Genomic DNA, 26674 nt, shown 5'->3' with positions numbered 1-26674 from the left:
TCGGTCATTTTTAGGGATTTTGTTTTATATCTTTATTAAGAAAACTTTCAGCCCTGCGCTGGTTCGTCTCCGGCAGCTTTTAGGGATTTGTGCTGATTGTGAAGTGGGATTTTTTTTTTGCTGGAAACAAGTTTTTAAACATGGTAATGTAACTCTAAAGAGTGCTCTTTCTACCACCGTCCATCAATTCAATGTGAACATAGCAAACAATATGTATCAATCAATGTTACTCATGGTGTATTGAACACCACCCTAATAAACAAATACCATAAACGAATTGTATCCCGGATGGGTAAACTATCCCACAAATGGTTTGGATGATACCACGCTCTCTTTTATGGTTATTTTTATTAGGGCAGTTACTAAAAGTGTACACAATATTGCACTCATTAAAATGATTTGTTCACAAATTCTGTGTACATCGTATGTTTGGGTGTAATATTCAACAACCTTTTTTATGTATTCGTCAGATTAGTATGTGGTACAGTAATGCCCATGTCTCCAATAGGATGCCTTGGTCCCCTTATCATTATCAAGAGCTGAAATATACTAAATTGAATTGAAAAAGAACTGGCATCACTGATAAGTTGTAATGTAAATGTAGAGGCCTGCTTAACGCTTCAGTGGCGCCAACATGATAAATGCAAGCACATTCCCAAATAAAACCTTATTTGCGAAGAATGTGATGATGAGAGTTATGTCTGTTTGTCTGTGCCTAAATGCAAAATTTCACATTCAATTGAATGTTGTGCCAGTGGTAAAGATGAAAATTCGATGAAAACCTGTAAATTTTTCACCAAGGCATGTAACATTGATCTTCCAAAAGAGCAATAAATCTTACTATTTAATTTCAATTTCATAATTGTTTCTCATCCTTAACGATGAAAACTAACTCTTTATGCAATAAAATGACCTTAAATTAGTTATAAGCTTTATTTACTTAAGCTACTATATTATAAATCAGTACTTAACAATGATTTACACATCTATACCTACAATGCACCCAACTGTGTCAAAATGGAGTGTGTACTATCTGAACGGGATTCTCATTACCTTTTTTTAATATTTGGACCACATTTTGCTCAAGTATGTGCTTGTATGTTAAAATTCATTATTTTTATGAAGATCGATTTTTTCGGTTATATTTAGGAGCCACCCTAGGGTATCGATTTTATCCATGTAGAGCTTGTTTAGAGTGATAAAAATGTTTATGGACACTAAAACAAACTCAGACAACAACCCAGAAAAGGATTCCAATATTGTATCACACTTAGAAATAACTATTTTTACACGAGACGTAATCCATCTTTGACGTAAATTATGGAACGTTAACAAACATGTCAAGTAAAATTAAGTGTTCTCAAACCGAAACATACGCAGCTCGACGAAAACTACGCTTTATTGAATTGATTTTCTCGTTTCTTTCAACGGATTCTTATGTCATTTGGGCCGCTTGCATGCGTCGGTCTCAGGGCACGGAAATTAACATGACTTTTTTTGTAGTGTGTGCTACTTAACATGATATTAACAATAAAAATCATTAATACAGTTTTTAGAACCACCCTAGAATATTAAATTGTTTCATCACATTGTTAATGCATGGATTCAGGAGCATCAAATAACTGAACAAGTTTGGCATGTTCTTACTTCTTCTTATACGCATTCCAAGCTTATTGCTTAGCGCATATTAGCTTATTGCGTGCTCTCAACTTAGTGTTCTAAATGCACTTCCACAGTTACTAATTGAGAGCTTTCGAATGCATGAATTTGTATATTGTGTGGCAAGCACAATGATACTCTATGCCCAGGGAAGTCGAGAAAATTTCCAACCCCGAAGATTCCCTCGACCGGACCGGGAATGGAACCCACCGCCTCCGGCTTGGCCGTGCCTTTACTGACTAGGCTATGAGGCCCCATTTATAATTCAAAATTTCCGAAGTCTATTATTTCAGAAATTTTTGAACCAGTTATTTACGATAAACTTTCTTAAGCACGCCATCGTTTATTGACAATATGGTTGAAAACTGACATAATGAAAATACTCAAAGAATACTCAGTTGGAGCATTTTAGCAAAAACAAAGAATTTTTTTTTCGAGTTCCTCTTTAAGTAGTGACCCCCTCCCGCTAAGACCCTGCCATGCACAAAAAAAAAGCATGTACATGCAATCTGCACTCAAAACAACAATATTCATCCAGCTTATGTTCTGCGAGCACTAGGCAAGCATGCTACAAGTACCTACCTACAAGTTGTCATTGCGCTCACCGAATGCAACCGAACAATATAGAAATTGCCATCCCTTGGAGAGTGGAGACCGCAAAACAGAAAGACCTGCCCGAGAGTGAAGCAAGAAACCCCAACGCTTCTGCCGCCGTCGTCGTCGTCATCGTCATCACCGAAGCATACCTACGCTGCTTCTATATTCGGGCCTGCAGGCCACACCGGGCGACAAGACATAAGCAGCAAGTGCACTTCGGCGACGGCGGCGACGGCGGGACCAGCGGAGTTTGGTTTCCACGCGGACCGCTCAGTCTCGATCCAGCATTCGGTCAACGAACAGCGCATTTTCGGTCGTCGCGACGCCCCCACCCCTGCGATCAAAAACGACGATATCAATAATCGCTCCCAAGTCGATCAGGCCGAATGTTATGTAAGGGAAGCGTTTTCAAGGAGACGCGCGAATAATAATTCAGCAATTGCTCAATCACCGAATGGGACATTGAAATTGAACAAGCTCACGCAGCAGCAGCAGCAGCAGCAGCAGCAGTACCCTACCCCTTTGGAGTGAGCCGTCTACTAGAGGGAGAGGCTTGGCTGGTGGATTGTTTTTAGGATAAACTAGTTTCGTTCCCGAGTGGTGCGATCAGTGATAGCCAGTAGACCCAATCGAACGCGTGCTAGTAGCTCTAGCAGAAAACCGTACGAGTACTCAGCAGATCAGTAGTTCTGGCTCTCTAGAAGTGAAAGTGATATCAGAAGAAAATTGTGCGCGATACAATGAAGCTGTTGAACGTCATACCTGCCGTGTACCTTTTTCTGGTGGCACTTCTGTCCACCACAAGTTATAGTGGAACTTTTGTACAAGCCCAGGAGCCGCTGTTCGAGTTACCGGTGCAGCTGATTGGATTTCCAGTTATTATTCTATCCGTGAGATTAGCCAACTTTGCCAAGAAACTCGCGTACTCCGTTAATCCAAGTGAGTATCTATACGTAGTGGGTTGAGCTTCATGGCTCGTTAACGTGTTCTATTGATGGTAAATTAGCATATCTGTGGGTTAAACATGCGGCATTTGGGTCAAGGCGTTCGCTCAAGTGGTTGTGAAGCTCAAATTTGGCGACGATGATTTGCTCATGGGAAATTTTTCTCCACTAACCTAGTAGCTTATTTATGCTTGCCCAAGCGCGTGGCTAAGCACTGTCAACAAAAACTGACCTCGTGCCACTTGCGAAACGTAAACAAGTTTATATCATCACCGCCTGTGTAATCCGGCTACCGCAGCTGCCGTCATCCCACGCCCACCGTATCGGGCTCAATGTTAAACGATCTGCATCGGTCTCAACAGCGCGCGTGCTTACCTTTTTTAACGATGCATTTCTGATGTTATCTAACCCAAGCTCGGGTGAAACACCTTTCTGCAGCTCTCCACCGAGTTTGTGACGAAGCAGTGCAGCAATCAGGCCACGTTTGCACTCAACCCACCGCGTGAACGGTATTGTAATTCGTCAGCGCTTGTGCTCCATCACTCAACAAATTACTAAACACTTCACCCGTCACGATCATAAACAATGCAACTGCCAAAATCCTTGACCGCACACACGCCAAATTACCTCATCGCAAGCAATATGTACATACTTTCCTCGCTTCGCTGGCTTGATTCCCGCCCTCTAGCCCGCCGCCACATCTGAGGCACGTAGGCAAGCTCACAGTCGGCCAAGTTCTCTTTCTTCTTGTATTGTGCTTGTGCCTCCCCTCCTGACTGCGGCGAGACGCACGGCAATATGAAAATACGCGATTGACCCACTTTTGGACGCTCTCTTTCACTTTCGATTTCGCGTGCACCTGCCTACCCACACACCGCAACACGGTATTGCATCCAACAAAACCAGCTGATTCGATTCGGTGTATTGTAAACCTTAACAAACAGTTGGCTATCATCTATGACGAAAAGCGATAATTCGAGTGACCGCCACCCGAAATTATAGTGCATTTACCCCGTTGGTTTGCAGCCAACGAAGTCAAGACGGAGATGATCGCAGAAGACATCGCAAGACAAGAAAGCAAAAGTTGGCAATCGATCAAGTGATCGGCGCATGTGGCTCTGCTTTGGCAAATACAGCAAGTCGAGAAGAGACCAAGGTGATTGACCCGCTTTGGCGCTTGGCAAGTACACACATTAGCCGGTTATTCGAAGCGGTTAAGAGCTAAGTTGCTAAGTTGTCACGAAGGTGAAATCCCAAAGGTTGTGGCGGTACGCAGGAACGATAAAATCCTTTCGTGCCATCTTTTAATTGCCTCACAAAGTTGAAATCGTTAATGACTTGAGCGTTCTAGTTCTTAAAATTATAATTTATTTGGCGTATAACGAGATTAAGCTGTTTTTAAGCGCTCCATAGAAGGCTGTAAAAAGGTTATCATAATCTTAGGGACTGCTCTTACTACAGGGCTGGTAGTGGGTACACTCAAAAAATTTCGCAAGTCATCATCAGGTGTGCCACACTTCATTTTGCACTTATTGTGAAATACTTCTACTTCGTGCGGGAATCTTATGCTATTAACCATGTCTGAGCACTATTGATTCGAATTGTGCCTCACATGGTGATATCAATAGCATTCCACATTACACTTCAATGTTTTACAAAATTCTACTTTATCGCCTTCTACTTTACCGACTCTAAAAATGAAGCGAAAAATATATAAACACAAAAACCTGCCAGAGGGCGGCGGAGGTTGCATATGCTTTTGACGTAGGATTGCGTCTTTCAGCAACATATTGGGGGTGCAATTTCAAAAAATCAAAATCGATCGTGTTACGAAAAATGGTCAGGATTTGACCACTTATAACTCTGTCAATAGCGGATGGATATTAATTCTAAAAAAGCCAATCGGTTGCAATGTCATCTACGAATCTACTAAAATGAACACTTTATCAATTTTCAAAAGCTCACTATTGAAATTTACACGAATGTGCAACTGTTGCTATGATACAGAGGTGCCAGATTTTTTTTTCAAAAGTCTGCGAAAAATGTCTGTGAATTTCAAAAATATGTGTAATTGGGCTGCATAAAATAAGCAGAAGTTTGGCGTATGATGAGGGAAGTGGGTGGCGGAGGGTGTCATGAAATAGATGCAAAATTTGAAATGTCAGTAAAAGTCATGTTCGAGTACAAAAGACCTGCTTTTAACGAATTGAACCTAATTGATGTTGGGAATGCATCCATTTACGCCGTATACGTTAAAAGTAATTAATAAAAAAAGATTTACGTTTGATTTGCAAGCTGTGATATCGCAGCTCGGAATATTAAGCTAACCAAACTCACCAACTGCAAATCTCACCAAACTGTGGTGAGATTAAGTTGAATGATTTTTGCTTTACACCCAAATGCAACCGAAACTTTTATAACGGCTTGCAGCAGTCCCTTCGTGTCTGCCATCGGTGAAGATTAAAAAGAGATAGCAAACTATGTTTTCTCTTTCTAAGAAAACTATGTGCAACGGAATCATTTTTGTGCCGAGTCAATTATCAGCTTGATTTTCGCATGCTGTGAATAGTCTCGCAATATCAAAGGAGCTTGTAAAATCAATATCAAGCATGATATTTTGATCCAATATCAAGCGTGATATTGAGAGCGTATGAGAGCGGAAAAATATTATTTGATTGATGATTTTGCCAACACTGCTCATATTCTTGAAAACGTAGTTAACTCATAGAGTGAGAAAAACTTTACGAGATTTTACAGGAATTTGTTTTGTAATAAGAGCATCATCTCGATTTACATATGAAATTAATACACGGAAATAATATTTTTTTATATAATTTTAAATTTCATATAGTTTTTATCAGGAATGCAAATTACATTTTCCACTAACAAAACCAATGATACCTATCTGAATTTCACATAACATTCATGAGTTCTATATGATAAATCACTTAAATTTTATTTGACATAAAATGTTCATGTGATTCTGTCGTGCAATTCCCTATTATGATATCACATGAAAGTTATGTGAAATTCTAATGAATATTTTCCATTGGATATGTGATTTATTCTTTGAGTGTATACTTCTAGATTGAGTAGATTTTTCGTCGATGTTTGTCATATTCGAAAAGATTTATGAGGCTTGGAAAATTTTACTCGGTCTACAAGTAAACTACGTTTTCTAGAGTTTGAGTAATTGAAACTTAAATTTGAGTCGATCTCAACAGAGTCAATGTTATAATAAGAGTCCCGCCAAGAGTGAAGCTGCCAAGCGGGGTACCAAGCAAGCAAAGTAAATAAACATGATTGTTCCCACAGCCAGTGAACTACAAGTATTGCATTCATTACTGACAATATTTTAGTAATTGTAGATGTAAAACATTACTTCGCCTTATTTAGTACATTGTGGTATTTATAAGTTATACCAAGCACTTTTTTGAAAAAAATTCAGGTTCTATAATTGTTTTTGTCTCCCAGAAGCTCCGTTATCGACATGACATTTTTCACTTCTGAATGAAAGTCATCCGATACTAACGCTAAAAAATCTGGTTGCCGTTTACTCTGATGAAAAATAATTCACAAACAGTGCTGCTTGGCATATATGCCTTTCTCGTCCACTCAAAATAATCTACACGTTGAAGCTACGTGAAAAATCACGTAAGTTCTCACTTTTTCCTCTCCTCTCAGTTTTACGTTGCTCACGTAGAATGTACGTGATGTCCTTTGAATTTCACAGGGAGTTCCTGTTTGACACACCTACATAATCAATGAAATGTACGTGATTTTCACATAATACTGAGTATATGTGCGTTTCACGTAAAGCTCATGAGATGTCCACATGTAAACAAAAGAATGGTACGTACACTCAGAGCGGTGCAAATCATGGCAGCATAATAATGGGCTTCGGTATTTTTTAAAGAATATGGCAAGATGTAAGTACAAAATTATTTGATTCTGTTTGACAAAAACAAACTGACTGTTTCATCGTACTAAACAGAATGATGTCAAGCTGTCCAGCAGTTTCTTCATCAAGGGAGAAAAGCATCTAGGCCCATCTCCATGATCGTCCAGATTTGTGCTGCGTTTCGAATATAAAACAAAATGCTGATGTAGTTTATTTGGAAAATTTTAATAAATTAAAGGAATATTACTATTATTACTATTAATACCGAGATTTTATCTATTCTGAGTGTACACCAAGTTGTACCGAAAGCACAGAACAGAAGGGGAAGTGCAAACAAATCGGTAAATCAAAAGGTGCTTCGTTTTTCTGCTCAACAAGCGATGTATTGTGGTAGCGTTCCGCACGGGCTTTCCATGTGCACTCACACTATCATAGAATGCTGCCTATCTTAACTGCAGGCAGAAGATGCCTTCTACCGCTAGGTGCGCTAGTGTTTGCAAATGACAAGTGGAGCCACTTTCTGATCCGAAGTTCCACTCCTGTGCCGAAAGGCTTGATATCACTTGTAAAACACAATTTCGTTCCAAGACCCGGAGAGACGAATGGCATATAGCAATAGACTCACCTCAACGGGATCGGAAAATGTTTTTGTATGTGTGTATATATGTATGTATGTGTGTATATATGTATGTAAGTTCATATGAGTGTGACTCACTCAATTTTCGCAGAGATGGCTTGACCAATTTGAGTGGAACAAGTTCCAGAAGATGTGTTTCAGATCCCCATAAATAGCTATCTACTCAGCGTACGCGCAGCTAGCCATAACAAAACACAATCTTTTCTGCATCGTCGTCCCCCTCAGATTTTTCTCGATTTTTCCACATTTTTACGACCCTTATTCAGGTACAAAACGGCGAAAATGGCTGCTTCGTTCAGCACTAAAACTGCAGGAAAATAATAAACAACTTTACAAGGCAATGCACCCGCTATTGTGCGTACGTTAAATGTCACTAATCTGACGGCTCTTTCGTGTGGTGGATTTGAAAAGGGCGAATTTCTAATGCGTGTTGTAAAATGCATCGCAAGTGTAATTTGAATAAAGAGATAAAACAGTGTTACCAAATAAATTTTAAATTTTTCACTTGATTTCAAAAGTCTGTAAATATCTGTGAAAAAACTAAAAAGTCTGTAAATGTCTGTAATGAACAAAATGTCTGTGAAAAAAAATAAAAGTCTGTAAATTCACAGAAATGTCTGTAAATCTGACATCTCTGCTATGATAATTAAAATTATCTACGATTGCCTGCGAAAAGCGCTTTCCCTAACACAGATTTCAAAATTAAATTCCATCCGGTCTCACCGAACGGTGTTCATTCAATCACCGCGTGTCCAAGTAACCAACAAACCCGCTAGTTCTCCTTTTTGCAACATAAGGCTGATGCACAGCTAACGTAGGGCATGCTAAGCTTTATATTAACCGCATATCAGCCTTATATTGCAAAAAGGCGAATTAGCGGACTTGTTGGTTACTTGGGTGTGATAAGCAGTCCGTAAAAAAAGGACTATAAAGGTACAATGAAATGTATTGTAACCATACAATAGAGTTTATTTTACTTAAAATAAATTGTACTGTCCCCAACGATAAAGTAACCATAAAATTTATCGTTACCACAATAGAATTTATGGTGAATGGGGATATCTACAATAGAACAAGGGGGTTGTTATGTATCTTAACCATAAAAAAAAAATCACTTTTTCCCAAACAAACTTGAGCCATTTTCCATTAATTTTATTGTTTTTCAATTGTTGAAAATTCATACTATATGGGACGTAGGGTTAAATACCCCATTTCCGGCCTATTAAGCACAACCTGCTCTTAGTCTTTCGTAATCTAGCGCAGTTTAGCACCAAACGGAATGTTATTATCACTGATGGCTTCCAAATTGATTTACCTTTCTGTGTATAAAGAGAAACCAATCGTTAAAATATTGTGAAAAGTCTAACATTGCTTCTTGACGCCAAACTCGGCCTACGGATTCTAAACTCGGCCTAGCGCATTGAAACGCCATTGAAATGCCACTCGTCAACCTCATCCGTGTTGAACACCCTACTAGCTCAAAAAAATGAAAAAAATCCACAGCAGTGTTCTAAACTGGCTCCCAATCTTCCAAACCATCGGTCTTTTTCAGGACCACAATGGTGCTATTAGGGTGTTCAACACAGATGAAGCTGGCAAGCTGTATCTTGTTTGGAACTAGGGTGATGCACTTGGCATATATGGCCCACACCGCCTCACGAAGAGCTACTGAATCCGATCAGTAGCGGTACGGTTTCTTCCTCCATCTTCGGTGAATGGACGCTCATATAGGCTGCAGCTCGCTGCATGCGGACAGTCTTGCGTTATGTACTGGTGAACAATGTTCAACGCCACGCGCCGAAAGCACCGCTGCTGCTGCTGATGACGATGATGATCGATCGACACACACGTAGATTGAATAAGCACCGATCGGATGGAATTCGATTTTGAAATCTGTGTTTTAGAAAGTGTTTAGCAGATTTTTAGAAAAATGTCCAATTGGCTTTGTGTGTACACATTTTTATACCTGTAATCTTGACCTTTTTTACCTAGGAGATGAGTACTTAAGGGGGTTAGATTCTGATAAGTTCTTTAGTGGGAATGACACTGATGAAGACTGCACATTGTAGTCGAAATACGTATCTGTCATGGATACCAAAATTAATTAAGTGGAATTAAATGGAAGATAACCCTTTTTGGTTGTTTTATTTAAGCATTCCGCTAACAACCCAATTTCATTACTCCATGTTTATTATAATTTTCAATCTACAACCTTTGTCTGAAAGCCTCATAAATAATCAACCAATAGATTCATGCTTGCAGCAACCTTTATCGGACAAGCTGCTCCAATCTTCGGGTTTTTTAACAGTTCCACGCCAAATAAAAAATCGGAAAAACTCGACCTTCTCCGATTTGCATGAAACTTCGCAAAATTGTTTACAGGGTGGCCAGCAAACCGGGAAAGCCGGGAATCCGGGAATTGGAAAAGTAACCGGGAAAACCCGGGAATTCGGTGATAGAACCGGGAAAATAAATTAACCATACCATAGGAACAGATTTTTACACCAGAATTTCTGAATAAATCATTAAAACAAAGTTATCCTTTATCAAACGAATGTCTTACTCTATTTGCTGCATAATGTTCTTCAGTTTCCCGTGTTATTGTTTTTAGAATTTAATCATTCAGCAATATTGAAAATTGATTTTTGTCGTCTCAATTTCAAATGTAAAGTGCATGGTCCTTTAAAGAAAATATTGAAGATGCTGGACTTTAGAAACAAATATTTGTAAAAACCGAAACTGAATTATTCTTTTCCGGGGGTTTAATTTTTCGTTGTTCAAAATTCTCATGACATGAATTCCAGAATTAACTTGGAATTCTGCTCTGAATTATCTTGAAATTGTTCTGAAATAAACCAGAAGACACTCCGCGTAATAATTGCCGTTGAATTCTTTTTGGAATTTCCATGCAACCCCTTCTTAGAATTCCCTTAAGCCTATCCGGAGACTTTGATTCCTTTGAAAATATTAAAAAAAAAATATTTTAACTCTATTCAATACAGCAGAAATCTTTCGAAATTTTATTTAGAAACCCCTTGGAGTATTGTAAAGAATTTCTTTCTAATTCTCAGAATGTTTTACAATAAATTTTGTTGGAGTTCTGTGATGAATCTTTCGCACTAGGGTTGATATTATTGCCAGCACAATCTAAGAACTCTGTTTCTTCTTGAATTCTGATCATAATTCTCTTGGAATTCTTCTTAAAATTCTTCCCGATACCCATACAAATTTCATCAGAATCACGTAGGAATTTTCCGCAATGTTTTGTTTTTGACAACTCCTTTTTAAATCTTCTAAAATTATCTAACAATTTAATTTACACAGAAATCCTTCCAAATTCATCTACCAACTACTAGGGTTTTCATGTCAGAATAATTCTGGAAATCTGCTCAAAACTTTTCCTTCGAAAACTGTGTGGGAATCTTTCTCAATATTTGTTTGAAATCAACACTTTGAATTCTTTTAAAATTTACTTAAAAATTCCAGGGTTTGTCCGCTAGATTCTATAGATTGTTATGTAATTTGTTATAACCCTTAAAATGCTTCCAAGTCTCAGAGCGTGACAATTATGACTCCACGTCTCATAAGTATGATATTTATTTTATTTTTCATATCTGTGATCTTGAAAATTTTTCAAAATCTCACATTTTAATTATTTTTACTCCAAATCTTGCATCACGAAGATTGTTATTAATCACAAATTTTGAAAAAAAAAAGTTCTAGTTTGAAACACTACTCAAATTTTAAAGCCCCAGAATCTTGGAAATCTTCTTAAATCACATTTTTTGTCCTTACAGTAAATTCTTTTCAGAGCTAAAAATGCGTTCAATTTGTTTTTTTTTTTTTTGTTTAAAATTAACAACCGGGATTTTTTATAGATTTAAACTGGGAAAACCGGGAAAACCGGAAAAACCGGGAAAAAGCCGGGAATTTCAAAATGAAATTCACTGGCCACCCTGATTGTTTCTTATGGGCAATGATTCACATTCTTGCTAAAATTTTCAATATAGCACCTTTTGAAATAAACCGCAAAAACCAGTCCTTACGATTTTATAATTTACAAAATGTTTTAAAATTATTAAATAGAAAACATGTTAATTTTCTCTGTAATCTAAGAAAACAACTGATTTTCTTTGATTTTTGATATTTTTTCAATACCCTAATTTAGAAAAACGTTCAATTTTTTTTTTATTTCCGTGGCTGAAAAAAAATGCATGTAACATATTTTTTCTATCTCATCATGAAAAAAACGTCACACTCTAAACTAAAACGAAAGGTCGTTTTTGTGGTGAGTTCAACTTTGTGCCATGATGAGAGAGAAAACATCAAGTGTTTTGACTTTAAAATTATCTTTAGAACAGAAAAAAAAATTAGATTTTCAATATTATTAGAAAAATTAAAACGTATCTTATTTTCAGGACGGACCACCTATTAAGGAGAAGTTTACCGCTCCGAAATAAATAATTACGTTTTGATTTTAAAATATTGGAAAAAAAAGATATCAAAACTAAAATAAATCACACATCTTGGCATAAAGCTGGACCCAAAAAACCAGAAAACATTGACCTCGATTTTGCTGAGGGTTCAATTTTTTATGATAAGATAAAAAAAATGTTAACATAGTTGGTTGGACATACGATCTAACATGTGTGATAATTTATTAGCTAAAGAAATGGTCTTAGAAGAGGGCAGATAGGTAGTTCCGTTAGAGTACGGCAGTATGAAAAATTAAAAGAAGTCGAAAATGAGCGAAGGGCCATTAATGCGACAGTACAAGTCAAACGCACACTTCTTGGCCTAACCCGTACGATTTACGAGTGATTTCAAATCTATATTTTTACATGTAAATTTTCTTAACAATCTAAGAAAAAATCTGATTTTCTTGGATTGTTGATATTTTTTTCCAATATTTTTAGAAAAATAAAAACGTGCCGAAAAAAAAATAATTCTCGGGGCGGTAAACTTCCCCTTAATACAGCCTCCATCTAAAAACCAGTTCCAATACCCGGCCAATTAAACTCTCACACCTTGGCCTATCTTTCCTTTTCTATAGACAATTTCTGAACGCACACCCCAACCGGACCACCTCGTCTAAGTCGTGAGAAAGAGGAATCGTGATCAATTTCACTTTCATTCGCCGGGTCCCGCTGTCTCCGTCTCACACCCCTGCTACATTCGTACGAGCGCAACATGTGTTCGATCAAAACATACACACTCGCACACTCGGTATGCTCCACACCGCACGCTGTTGACCTTGAAGATCCGGTGCTCGAGCTCGGCACCATGCTTACTATTTCGTCAGCGCCGATGCTGACGATGAAATTGAACACATATTTTAGTTGACATAACCAATCACCGTCCAGTGACCATCGGCGGCGGCGGCGGCGGCAGTGGTGGTCTTGAACTGATTTTACTACCCATCCAAAGTGACGATGAAGAGGAATGCAAATAAAATCAAAACACTGTGACTAATTTTGAATTTAAGTCATGGCGATCGGTGCATGTTTTGGCCGGTATGAACCGGCGGTGCAGTAAACGATAAGTAATTGTATCAACCAATAATTGGGAAAAACCTAAGAATCTTGAAATGGCCACATTCAGCACGAAGGCATTCCGGAAGCAGCTTTTCTTCCGCCTAGCTTCGCCAATCCATCAGATGGTAAATCAATTATTTTTCGATTTAGTCATGCTGACTAGATTGTACGGCTTGGCCGCGCAGGAGCGCAAAATCGATCGGGTTCGTTTCTTTAGACAGTGCATTGAAGTCACTTTGCATTTTAATGGTCTACGTCGAGCCCTCCAAACGAACGCCGATGTTGCGCAACCGCCAGACAATGAGATTTAAAGGGTTTTTCCGCTTTATTTCGTGTTGAGCACTGTGCGACATTGCAAATTGATCGTCGAGCCCAGCTGTCAATTGCGCGCCAATTGCTCGCCGGTGTGGAGGATAATATTTTATGCAATTTTCATTTCTGGTTGGACTTTCCGCGTCAGTCGGGCATGACAAATCCATCGCTTGATTGGCACCACGAACGATGTACTGCTGTTGCGAAACAATTGGATGTTAATGGGTATTTGATTTCGTTTGTAACCATTAAGATTTGACGGTGGTTCGATGACAATGTATCTTGCGTGTTGAGTAATAGCACTCTGTTCCGGATCTCGATCAGGTAGAGAAGGTTATCGGATGGGTAACTTTCTCCAGCTTTCCTGGTCATAGAAAAACCAGGATATTTCGAACATATGAACGAGAAAATGTAACGCGAAAATTCACTGATTAATCTAGGTACAAATTATAGAGGATTTCCAGCTTTGGTAGAAAAATGAGCGTTGCGAATGCACATAATATTTTTCCATTAACAAAATCAATGATAGGGGAAATAGCTCTAATGTTGGCCTATGGATCTAAGATTGGGCCCATCGCTAACAATCTGCAATTTATCAATTTTATCTAGATGAACGCGTCATTGGGACGGTACTAATGGATATTTTTGGTCGCTATTGAAAGTTTAGTAGATTGCTGAATTTGTGTATGGGCCCAAATTAGGGGCACTTAGGCCAACATCCATTTCCCCTATCTATCTGGATTTCACATAAAATTCATGTGATTACATCAGTTCAATATGATAAATCACTTAAATTTCATTAGACACATAAGGTTCATGCTCTTTTGTGGTGCAATTCCCAAATATGATATCACATGAAAGTTATGTGAAATTCTAATGAATATTTTCCATTGGATATGTGATTTATTCTTTGAGTGTATACTTCTAGAATGAGTCATTTTTTCGTCGATTTTTGTCATTTTCGAAAAGATTTATGAGGCTCAGTGTAATTTAAACTAGTTCGTTTGTTACTTAGTACTGGTCCTTTTGCACGCCAGCAGCGAAGGAACGAGCACATCTTATTGAGAGATTCAACTTTCCACCACCAATATGGAGAAATAGACAATCAAAAAAGGAATTTCTAAGCTTATTATTACGATTCTAAACACTCCATGCTCAAAAAGTGTTGATGAATTATATAGGAACAGGGTTGCTAAAATGATTAATGCATCTATTTATATCGATTTTTCTTAACTTATAGCTTACCTGATCCTTTGAAAAAAGTTCGTTATGGGGTTTCCTCTCGGATTTCTGTTGATTTTTCTCGATTTTTTCCACATTTTTACGACTCTTATTCAGGTACAAAACAACGAAAATTGCTGCTTCGTTCAGCACTAAAACCCCATACGGGGGTGGGTGTTTTCGAACAAAAAGATGGAATAGGATGGCAACACACTGTCCGTTTAATTCAAGGGGGACGAAGGTAATCCGGTTTACATTTCATACAATGGATTTCTATAAAATTTGCTTTAAAATTTCGATTTTTTAAGATAAATTCGAGTCGAAATGAATAATAACAAGCACCTGCCGATATCATCCGATTTCATACACTATTCATCGATAATCTTGGATGTGGTAGAATTATCGAGCTGTCACTTTCTTGAGCACCTGCTTTTGTGATTGTTGCATGTTCAAACTCTGGAAGAATTGATGGCCAAGCGTGACCAAACCCAAGACCGAACGATAGATGCCATCGATGCTGATCTTCACCGGATGCCTGAGACTGGGGAAGTCTGTTGAGGTAGTGATGGAAATCAGTAATGACCTTGGAGATATCCGAGAAATCCCATTCGTGACATATGCGTTTCCGCACTTCCTATAATGTGTGTAATACGCTATATTATAACCTCAAAATGTCACTGGAACTTCACATTTCTAGATAAACATTTCAAAAGGTCCTATCTGCATTGATCGATTCTCTTCATCGACTTCCTCTTTCGTCAATAACTTTCCCTTTCCCTGTTGTATTTGACGTTTTGGACACTAGATAAGAACCTCCTTTATCAAACTATGTGGTAGAATTAGCGCGAAAATGTTTATATAGCAGTGGTTATGAAAACAGAAAGTCGATGAAGAGAATTGATCAAAGCAGATAGGACCATTTAAAATGTTCATCGAGATTTGATGCAGCAAACAGGGAAGGGCCACCCACATTAGATCCGTTTGCGTTGCGTTGACGTAAATTTGACAGTTAGACAATAGATTTAGCTGTCACTTTGCCGCAACGCGTCCGATCCGGATCTAATGTGCGTGGGCCTGGAGTTCCAATTTCATGAGCGATGTCACAACTGTGTCCGAAATTTGTGCTCTAGAACACTTGAAGTGATAGGGCATCTCAGCCATCATCAGGAAATTTGTAGACTCTTCAAGGAATCACCATAAATGATTTTTGAACAAACGATTTTCGAACAGATTTATCAACCAACAATACTAAAGGGTGGATCAGCAAACTTATCTTGCAAACTGAAGCACGCCTACGCAAACCAATTCCACAATCGGAGAGGATAGAAGGTTGTTGTTGATTTGGCAAGGCGAGCTCCGATTTGCAAGAAAAGAGCATTACAAGATTTGAGATTTCACGACGGTCTTTTCTTATAAACAAACGGCTGTCATTGTTGCCTGTCATGATACTTATAGCACAAACGAAGTGACAGACGACTAACTGGTGAAGAAATCCATTAAAATAATGTGGTTCACTGTAATAGAATTTTCTTGGAAGCTTGTGGATGATGGCACAAGCTTCCAAGAAAATTCTATTACAGTGAACCACATTATTTTAATGGATTTCTTCACCAGTTAGTCGTCTGTCACTTCGTTTGTGACACCAGATCTAAGAGAAGAGGTGACAATACGGGGGTGAAAGTGAACCACTTTTCTGTCAAACGTGAACCAGCTCCTGATTGGCTGATTTCATGTGCGTAAGATAGAGATAGAGATAGATACAGATAGAGATCGAGATAGAAATAAAAGAGGAAGAAGCCAATTGTCACCTCTTCCTCTTAGCACCAGATGGGTTAGTTTTTTTTGTTTTGATTTGAACAAAGTTGATTTTGTGTACAATGATTCTTTGACAGTGTGCAAAGAGTGTATCATTTTGTCATTTTTTATGCATTTCAGTTTTGAGTAGAGTGAAAGAGATAGAACCAAAACAATCTAATACATTTGGTGAAAATGCTAGTACAATCCAGTAGTAGTGTTGCCATGTGGTACAATCTAGTAGTAGTGGTGTTGCCATGTGGTACACTGAAAAATTGAAATAGCAGGTTACCCAACTAACAATTTTAACTGCAGATTAGCTTATACAGCTAAAAATGGGCTTATACAGCTGATGTTTACCTGTATAAGCTAATCTACAGCTAAAATTGTTTGTTGGGTTTGGTGACTACCAAAGTTTTCGAGCCGCTCCGTCTGTCACTTCGTTTGTGCTTATAGAGATGTGACCCGATATAAGAGATGCAACCGATTTTTACCGATATTATTTGTTTTTAGAGATTTAAGCACGATAATATGGGTTTAATCCAATAAAACGGATTTCCCCGACTTTAAATCAATAAATCAAACTTTAGAGTAATTTTTGGCAAAATTTGAACAAATCTGGGACTTTGGTCCCCTCGGTTTCATCACTTTTTCAGTGACAGTGACTATCGGCTGTCAAGTTATAGACCGGCCAACGTGAGTTGACGTATCCAAATCAACCGTCAAATCGTATGGAAAATGTTCGTTTTGGATACAACATGGCAGCACATTGACAGGTCTAGAATAGAAATACTCAGAGGGAGAAATGGGCGGAGAGAATGTTTTGAGCCAAATGAACTGCCAAAATCTGAGCCAATCGAACATTCTTATTAAAATTTGTCCGATGATTTCTTATTCATACTAGATTAAATATGAGAGTATTGCAATCGAACAGAAATTCAATCACCTTTATGCTTCGTGTGCTTCTCAAATTCAACTAGTTTTTGGAATCAACAACAATACTCGAACTCTATTGATTAATTGTTCTTAGTTGGTTAATTAATGGCACCAAGCAATGTGCAAAATATTGCGATGCAATCAATTATTATTTTGCACGTAAATCGAATCAAAAATAAAAGTCATGTGAAATGCTGGCTTCTACCAAGGGTTGCAAGATAATTTAGGTACAAATCCCTGCTGCCGAATTGTATTTTGTTTTCTCCGCCTATCTCTCCCTCTGAGTATTTCTAGTCTAGAACAATGACCGACTATATCAGTGACAGCTCGTTCGTGTGGTGGATTTGAAAACGGGAGAGTTTCTAAAGCGTGTTACAAAATGCATCGCACATGTAATTTGATTACAGATGTAAAACAGTGTAACCAAATATATTTTAAAATTTTCTCTTGAATTCAAAAGTCCGTAAATATCTGTGAAAAAAAGTAAAAAGTCTGTAAATGTCTGTAACGGAAAAAAATGTCTGTGAAAAAATAAATGTCTGCAAATACGCAGACAAGTCTGTAAATCTGGCATCTCTGGTGTGGAGGCAATTTAGTTCAAAAGCAAACATTATTTACCCTTAACTGCTTTCGTTAAAATAGCTGTAAACGTCAAATTTTCGAAACAACCTTACGTTCACCATTGGCGTAGCTAATGGGGGTGCCAAGATGGTCAAGCCCCCTCCAGAATTTTTGGTGTTTTTTTTTTTTTTTAATCTCCGGTATTTTGTCAAGCTTGCCAAGTTCGATGTTACTATTTAACAGCGATTAATAAAATTTTACCACAAACAAGGTTTTTTTTAAGTCCTCTATGTTAACTACTTTTCTTATATTGTGGACTAGAAAACAAAACCATTGGCCATGAACCCAGGGATTTTTCATTAACTTCTGGGAACTTTGTAAAGCTTCAAGGACTTCTAAGCAGTTCAGGTAACATCGTAGAAAATGAGGAAACTTAGTAGAAATTCTGGGAACTTCATAGATCTTCAGAAAAATTTGTAGAAACAAGGAACTTGAAAAATTGGATTCTCAAGTTTTTTGATTATGTTCCGGCACAGATGATTCCTCACGAAACGACGAATTCGGTAGACGAGATCAGCCAGCTTTTTTCAATGCTGGAGCTCTCACTCGCGCTCCTTTCGTGTGGCAATTCGGCTCCGGGGGCTGATAGAATCAAGTTCAACTTGTTGAAGAACCTCCCAGACGTCGCTAAGAGGCGCATGATGAACTTGTTTGGTCCTGGGGTTTAATATTGTTCCGGATGATTGGAGGCGGGTGAGAGTTATAGTCATTAAAAAGCCTGGAAAACCCGCGTCAGATCACAACTCGTATCGTCCCATTGCGATGTTATCGTGCATTCGAAAATTGTTGGAGAAAATGATCCTTTTTCGCCTGGACAAATGGGTTGAGATGAACCACCTACTCTCAGATACTCAATTTTGTTTCCGTAGGGGTAAGGGAATGAACGACTGTCTCGCGTTGCTTTCCACTGAAATTCAGTTGGCTTTTGCTTAAAAAGAGCAAATGGCTTTTGATTCAGTATCGGTTGAAGTCCTTTCAGACAAACTCCACGCTTGTGGCCTTTCTCCATTGATTAATAACTTTTTGTACAATTTGCTGTCGATTTAGCTACATGGGTCTCACCCAGGGCTCATGTTTAAGCCCCCTTTTGTAAATTTCTACGCCAGAGAAACTAACAATTGTCTAAGTGACAACTGCACGTTGAGACAACTTGCAGATGACGGCGTACTGTCGATGACAGGGCCCAAAGGGGTCGACCTGCAAGGACCCTTACAGGATACCTTAGACAATTTGTCTACTTGGGCTATTCAGCTAGGTATCGAATTCTCCACGGAGAAAACTGAGTTGGTCGTTTTTTTCTAGGAAGCATAGCCCAGCACAACCGAAGCTTCAACTTTTGGGAAAACCGATCACTCATTCTATGTCCTTCAAATATATTGGGGTCTGGTTCGATTCAAAATGCACCTGAAGATCCCACATTGAGTATCCGAAGCGGAAATGCCAACAAAAGATCAATTTTCTCCGTACAATAACCGGAACGTGGTGGGGAGCCCATCCACAAGATCTTCTGACGTTGTACCGGACAACGATTTTATCGGTTTTAGAGTACGGTAGTTTTTGCTTCCAGTCGGCGGCTAAAATGCACATCATCATACTGGAACGGATCCAGTATCGCTGTCTTCGTATCGCGTTAGGATGCATGCACTCGACTCATACGATGAGTCTTGAAGTGTTGGCGGGCATGTTGCCACTCTCTGATCGGTTTTCGGAATTGTCCCTCAGGTTGTGAAATTATGAACCCACTGGTGATTGTAAACTTTGAGGAGCTTCTTGAGCTAAACCCTCAAACTCGTTTTATGCCATTGTACTACGTGTACATAACACAGGATGTCAGCCCTTCGCAGCATAATCCCTATCGTGTTTGCTTCTCCGACTTCGACTATTCTGTTCATTTTTATTTATATATGACGCAAGAGATTCGCGGAATCCCAGAGCATCATCGTTCCATGAATGCTCCGTCAATTTTCGCTGCAACGTTTGGCCAAGTTTATTCCGCAAGATCGTTCTTCACAGATGAATCATTAATAGAGGCGTCCGCTGGTTTTGGTAAATATTTATAACGAATTTCATAGCGCCTCTCGAATGCTTCATGCTCCTTGTTCCGTATTTGTTGCTGGCAGCAATACATTATACGCTAGAAACGATCGCCTCACTTGCACCAGATCATTATTTTATTTTTACGGATAGTCTCAGTTCTGTCGAGGCTATTCGCTCTATGAGGCCGGTAAAGCACTCCTCGTATTTTCTCATGAAAATACGAGAGCTTCTAAGTGTTTTATCTTCAAGATCTTTTGTCATCACCTTTGCATGGGTCCCATCTCATTGCTCGATTCCGGGCAATGAGAAGGCGGACTCGCTTGCAAAGGTGGGCGCTATGGACGGCGATATTTACGATCGACAAATCGCCTACGACGAATTTTTCTTCATTTATCGTCAACAGTCACTCGCCAGCTGGCAAAATAAATGGAGTGAAGGGAGTTTGGGACGATGGTTATATTCAATCATCCCTAAGGTGTCGAAGTGTCCTTGGTTCAAAGGTTTGGAGGTGGGTCGAGACTTCATTCGTGTGATGTCTTGCCTCATATCCAATCACTATTCGCTAAGCGCTCACTTGTTCCGTGTTGGACTGGGGGACAGTAATCTCTGTGAATGTGGACAAGGTTACCAGGACGCAGATCACATTATTTGGTCATGTGCTGAGCACCGTGGAGTCAGATCCGAGTTGTACGATTCCCTTCGGGCTCGAGGTAGACAACCTAATGTCCCAGTTCGGGATATTTTGGCTAGACGCGATCTGGAGTTTATGCAACTCATATATCTTTTCTTTAAGAATTAGTTTGTATTTTGTGTGTGTTTTTTTTTTTTGAATATTTGTTTCTGTAATAATTGTTTAATTACAGAGTTGATATAACGTCGATAGTAATCCCTATATATAATCCTATATAGTATATGTTTTAGAAATAGTGAAATTTTTTAATCATAAATCATATTCCAAGTCTCCTTTTCTCTCTTCCGATCCAAACAATTGTCATCCACTAACCTCGAGAAGACCGCGAGTAATCGGTCAAATCCTTTAATTTTAGATTTAAGACATTTATAATGTATAAAGAAAATGATAACTTGGCTCTGTAAAGTTTATTCGATTGAGCCTGTACAAATAAAGTATTAACAAAAGGAACTTGGAAAAGTTCTGAAACTGCACGGAAGTGGAAGATTTGAGTTTTAGGCGCTTTGTACAAGTTAAGGGAACATTATTTTATTTCAGGGAAGCTCATTATTGATCGGAAACCTCTATATAATTTAAGGGCACTTTTTTAAGCCTCATGGACTCGGAATAGTTGTGGAAATTACATACAAATTCAAGAACTTTCGTTCGTGGAGCTTCGCGGAACATCTACGACAATCGAGCGAGAATCATAGAGGTGCAGCAAATTTTGTCGAAGTTTTGCGTATTTCGTAGCATTTTGAGGAGCTGCGTAAAGCTTCATATAAGTGTAAGGAATTTTGATAAAGTTCAGGTAATTTTATAGATGATCTAAAAATAGTTCAATAAATTTCTAAGAACTACAGGGATTCTCACTTTAGTTTAGGAAATTTCGTTAAATTTCAAGGAACTTTCCAGATGTTCAAGAATATTTGTAGATGATAGGTATTTTTCCAGAAGTGCAAAAGATCTTAGTAGCAGGGCTGGTAGTGCTGATGCGATATGATAGTAGTGACTTTAGTGACTAAAATTATGAAAATAATGACCAAATAGTGACTTATAAATAATAAGTATGGTAACTCAGAAATTCAAACACGGTTTGATATTGAAATAAATTCCATTTTTTGTCATGGAACCTACAATTACATTTCATAAATTCCTCTAATTATATCGATCTGAATACTTTTCTTATGATTACATTTCACATGGTGACCAGAAAATATCAATTTTAAAATTTCCTGGAGTTTTGTAAATTTTACTGGTTGTGTGACATACATTTTAACTAATGTACAAACCAATTAAGCCACTAGGTGAAATAGGATTAACTACAACTGCAGTATTTTTCGTAGATTTTGAATTTGTTTCTGCGTTCGAAACATTAAAAAATTCTATGTATCTAGGTATGTTAACCTGGATTATTCGCCAGAAATTCATCGCAATGTTCTCAAGAACTTTTTTAGAATCATTAATTTACTTGAAGTCTCCTGCAATTAATCTCAGAAATGTCTTAAATTTCTGTTCTGAATGATCTTGGACCCTGAATTCGTATTCTATATAGAGTTTCCATGGTATTTCTTCAGAATTCTCAACAACAAAATACATCCCAGAATACCCTTGAAACTCTTCTCACAGTTCCATGTTGATTCTATTGGAATTGTTCTTGAAATTTCATTCGAATTCTTTAGAATTCTCTTGGAATCAGCCTCAGAAATCACCTCAGAATTCCTTTACTATTCGCTGAGTTTGGAGACCTTTGGAGTTCACGGGATTTGCTTAAATAATTTATAAGAACTTATTTTAAAAACTTATTAGAATTTGGACCAAGAATCCTCATCCAATCGTATTAGAATTCTTTTCAGAACTCTCGTTACAATGCACCTGGAGCTTGGCTCTCAATTATCTTGGAATTCTTCCAAAAAATTGTTTTGGTGTTGAACTTTGCGTTTTTAATCATGTAATATCAAAAGTGAAGCTCGTATGTGTCATTCTCAGGGCTGATTTTTTCACCTCCGCTTAAGCCTTAAAACAGGCATAAGATTTAAGCGGAGGCGAACAAATCGACCCTCAGAGTACCTAAATTTAAAAGAGACCTTCGTAGTGTGTAGTTTGGCATTTTTCTCTGAAATATATTGGTATCATCTGTAGAATTCCTTTGATATTCACTTCAAATATCATTTAGAATTGTCATTGATATTTCTAGTAATTCATTAAAGACTTCTAAAAAATTTAGCATAGACCAATATCCTTGAAAATTTTCCAAGGTGCAGAATTTATTTCTGAGAAAAGGAAGTTTATTTTCCCCGATTTGTCCTCGAAATTCAACACTATTCCAAGTTTGTTTCCCGGTGTTTTAAAATTTGTCCGGTTATAATTGTTTATTTTTTGACTGATATGCATATTTCGTCATAACTACTGTAGACTTCCTTAGTGCAAGTACTCAATTTAAACATTTTGATGATATTTTTACACCCTATTGGATGGGAAAAAGTGACTTTTTGGTGTAAAAAGTGACTAATTAGTGACTGACTTAAAAATAGTAACCAAGCCATTAAAAAGTGACCTGCTACCAGCCCTGTAGTAGAAATAAGAGAGATGGGAAAACAATGGAATTTCGAATAAATTCAGGGAACTTCGTAGAAGTTGAGGAATTTTTCTAAAACCTAAGGAGTTTTATAGATGTTCAGGAAACGTTGCATAAGTTAGAGGATATTCTTTCAGACATCTTTCCCAGATAGCAGGAAATATTCAAAAGATCTCCATATAGACGAAGGTATTAGTAAAGTTCTCTGGATGTTTTTTTCTAAGACTTCAGGTTGATCAAGTTCTGAGGATCTCCTAGGTTGTTTGTTGATCTCGAGGCTCTCTGCAACATCCAATTTCCATGGTGTAGATACGGTTCGTAAATCGTGATGTCCTCCGTCGATAGTTGGTGGTCCTCGATGAAGATGTGTTCTGCAACCTTTGATTTGAAATTATGTGTTAGGCCTTTTCCTCTTGTTTTTTGGCCTCCGCTATATGTTCTTTAAATCAAGTTGCTAAAATGCTCTTGGTTTGTCCTACCTAGCTTGTATTATAGAACCATGGTAAAACATAATTTCCTTGGTGCTGCGATGATCCCATAAAACGATTCCCTTGGCTCGTTGGTCTATAACTCGACGGTCACTTCAATATCGAGTTGTATTAATTCAACCATCAACCATTCTGAAGGACAAAGCTTCTTACGTTTCTTAAGTAAACGGATATCGTGATTAATATCTGAAATAAAAATAAATGGATTTGAAAAAGAGATTTAAGCTTTAGTCAAATACATGCAGCGTGAAGAAGTGAAAGCAGTACGAGTATTTAAATGCGTTAAAAACAATGTTCAAGACCACACAAAATTTTGAGGATGGCCAATATCTGTCCAAGCCGGTGCCGGTGGTGTAGTGGTAAGCGTGACTGCTTTCTAACACCCCGATGGGTCTGGGTTCAATCCCAGCCGAGGTCGGTGGGATTTTTCTGAGGCATAAAAATCTCTGGTCACGACCTCCTTCGGAAAGGAAGTAAAGCCGTTGGTCCCGGCCCATGTGTTGTGAATGGGTGCGATATCCTACGCAAGTGTGGAAGCTGCCTTCCTGCACATTCGATTGCCGTCAATGGATGGCAATCGATGTCCGTCGGTGATTGGCACTAGATTACGGAACAAAGACCGACGTTAAATAAAGGAAAGAAGAAAAGAAGAAGATTATCTGTCCAAGTACTGTTCATGTTTATAAAGAAGAAGTCAAGTCCAACAGATGGAAGTAACGGAAATAATATCCAAGAACAGGCACGCAATAGCTCATTACAGCTAAAATGATATTTTTCGTAATTATGAAACAATGAGATACTATAATGATAATTTCTATTTGTAAGATGCAAGAAGAGGTGGTAAAGTTTGTGTATGACATATAAAATTTGTCAATTTTACTTTCAGAAGGTCACAACTAGCGATTTTATGATCGCTGATTGTTCGCTCATCGCGTTGCTCATCGTTACAGCTAATCGCTAGTTGTGACCTTCTGAAAGCAAAATTGACAAATTTTATGTGTCATACATAAACTTTACCACCTCTTCTTGCATCTAACAAATAAACATTATCATTAGGCCGTTCGCAATGCTGTTGTATTTTATAAGGACTGTTCCAATTTGAAACTAGAACAGAAACGCACCTCTCGCAATGCTGAGTTGTAGTTTCATTATTCGAGCACTATTTTGCACCCGATTTGCAACTGCTCGACTATTCTGTTTTATTTCTGAGTGAGTTTGAAACACGAATGGAACTCTGTTTCAAATTTCTTTGGATGCGTTTAAAGATGTTTTGAAGAGCTTCACAAACAAAAAACGGAGAACTTCATAGAGAACAGTAAAGTTTATGGAACTTGATGATTACAAACATCTTTTAGAACTGTGCGTTGCGCTGATCGTGTTGAAGTTTTATTTTTGACAGCTTCAAACTATAGAATTGTCGAGTAGTTCAAAACAATTTTGAAACTCAGCATTTCATTGTTTCATAATTACGAAAAATAGCATTTTAGCTGTAATGAGCAATTGCAAGCCTGCAAGAATATTCAGTTGGATTACACACAGCCTAATGACTCATTTCCACTAAAACAAAATCCACATAATAAATGTTCCTCCCAAATCGATTACTTATCAAATGTAATCCTCTATTCTTCCAGAAACCTACCAATCCCGCAACCGGCGTGAAACGTTGGCCGGTACGGCACTGACCGAGGAGGAAATCTCCCACATGGCCGTCGATATTGCCCAGGCGGAACGGAAGATCCTGCAGGAGTTTGGGCCCAAGGCGTGCATCGAGGAGGAACCATGCCGTCTGCATGCGGTTCGAACCACCCGCACCAGCAGCACCGGCGCCGGCGACTACCAACCGGACTGGAACGAGATCTTGAAGTTGACAAAAATTTACCCCCCATGGGAAGTATCTTGAAGAACGGTAGAACTGAACTTTTGTTTTTCTTGCTTCCGTTTACGTTGCGATTTCCAGGAACTACAAGGTGCGGACATCCGGCATGAAACAGTGGTACCTGCTGTCGGTGTTCATCGGCGACTACATCCGGGATGTGCAGTTCTGCAAGCAGCTGTCCAAGCGGTTGGCCTGCGACCGGAACCAGAAGGAATTTGTGCGGGATTGAGACGGTGCAGAGGATCTTAACAGAAACGCCGTGTGTCGAACGAATTAGTTTGTAGGTTAGGTTTTAAGTAGCACGAATGGATTAAATTATTTTCTGTAAATAGGCTCTGTTCTAATGTATGAGATACTGCCGAAAGTTAAATACAATTTATGTTCTACTTAAATCGTACCGAGGAAGTTCACAATGGAAGTAGGTGTCTGTTGAAGCCGATTTAATTCGAAAAATCCATAAAGCGTGGGGGAGGACCGATTTAAATTACTAAACCAGCGTGTATGCAAGGTAGGCAATGGTTGTACATATTTAGTACAGATTCCCCCGCTAACCCAACCATGGACTATCGCCATCACCTCTTGTCCTGTTTTCGATCGAAATGGATTTCCCATTTTGTTTTTTATCGATGAGAATCGGGGTGATTGATTTAGGGGAAATGTCTCTAATGTTGGCCTATGGATCTAATACTGGGCCCATCGCTAAAAATCTGCTATTTATCAATTTTATCTAGATGAACGCGTTTTTGGGACGTTACTAATTGATATTTTTGGTTGCTATTGAAAACTTAGTCGATTGCTGAATTTATGTATGGTCCCAAATTAGGGACACTTAGGCCAACATTACCTGTATTTCTCCTAGTAAGTGCAAT

The 26674-nt window shown here is 38.4% G+C and overlaps 1 protein-coding gene across 1 annotated transcript; it reads left to right on the top strand.

The window, feature by feature from the left end:
• The first annotated feature begins 2554 nt into the window (after positions 1-2554).
• Positions 2555-26134, top strand: LOC135708472 (uncharacterized). Its single transcript, XM_065230595.1, has 3 exons — positions 2555-3195; positions 25561-25792; positions 25887-26134. Exons 1-3 carry the CDS (start codon positions 2997-2999, stop codon positions 26032-26034), a joined length of 579 nt encoding a protein of 192 aa, XP_065086667.1. The 5' UTR covers positions 2555-2996; the 3' UTR covers positions 26035-26134.
• Positions 26135-26674: the final 540 nt, after the last annotated feature.

The sequence above is a fragment of the Ochlerotatus camptorhynchus genome, unplaced genomic scaffold, assembly GCF_037179485.1.
Source record: "Ochlerotatus camptorhynchus isolate MF236.1 unplaced genomic scaffold, CSIRO-AGI_Acam_v1.1 ptg000330l, whole genome shotgun sequence".
Classification (NCBI taxonomy): Eukaryota; Metazoa; Arthropoda; class Insecta; order Diptera; family Culicidae; genus Ochlerotatus; species Ochlerotatus camptorhynchus.
This window is presented reverse-complemented; position numbering and strand designations above follow the sequence as displayed.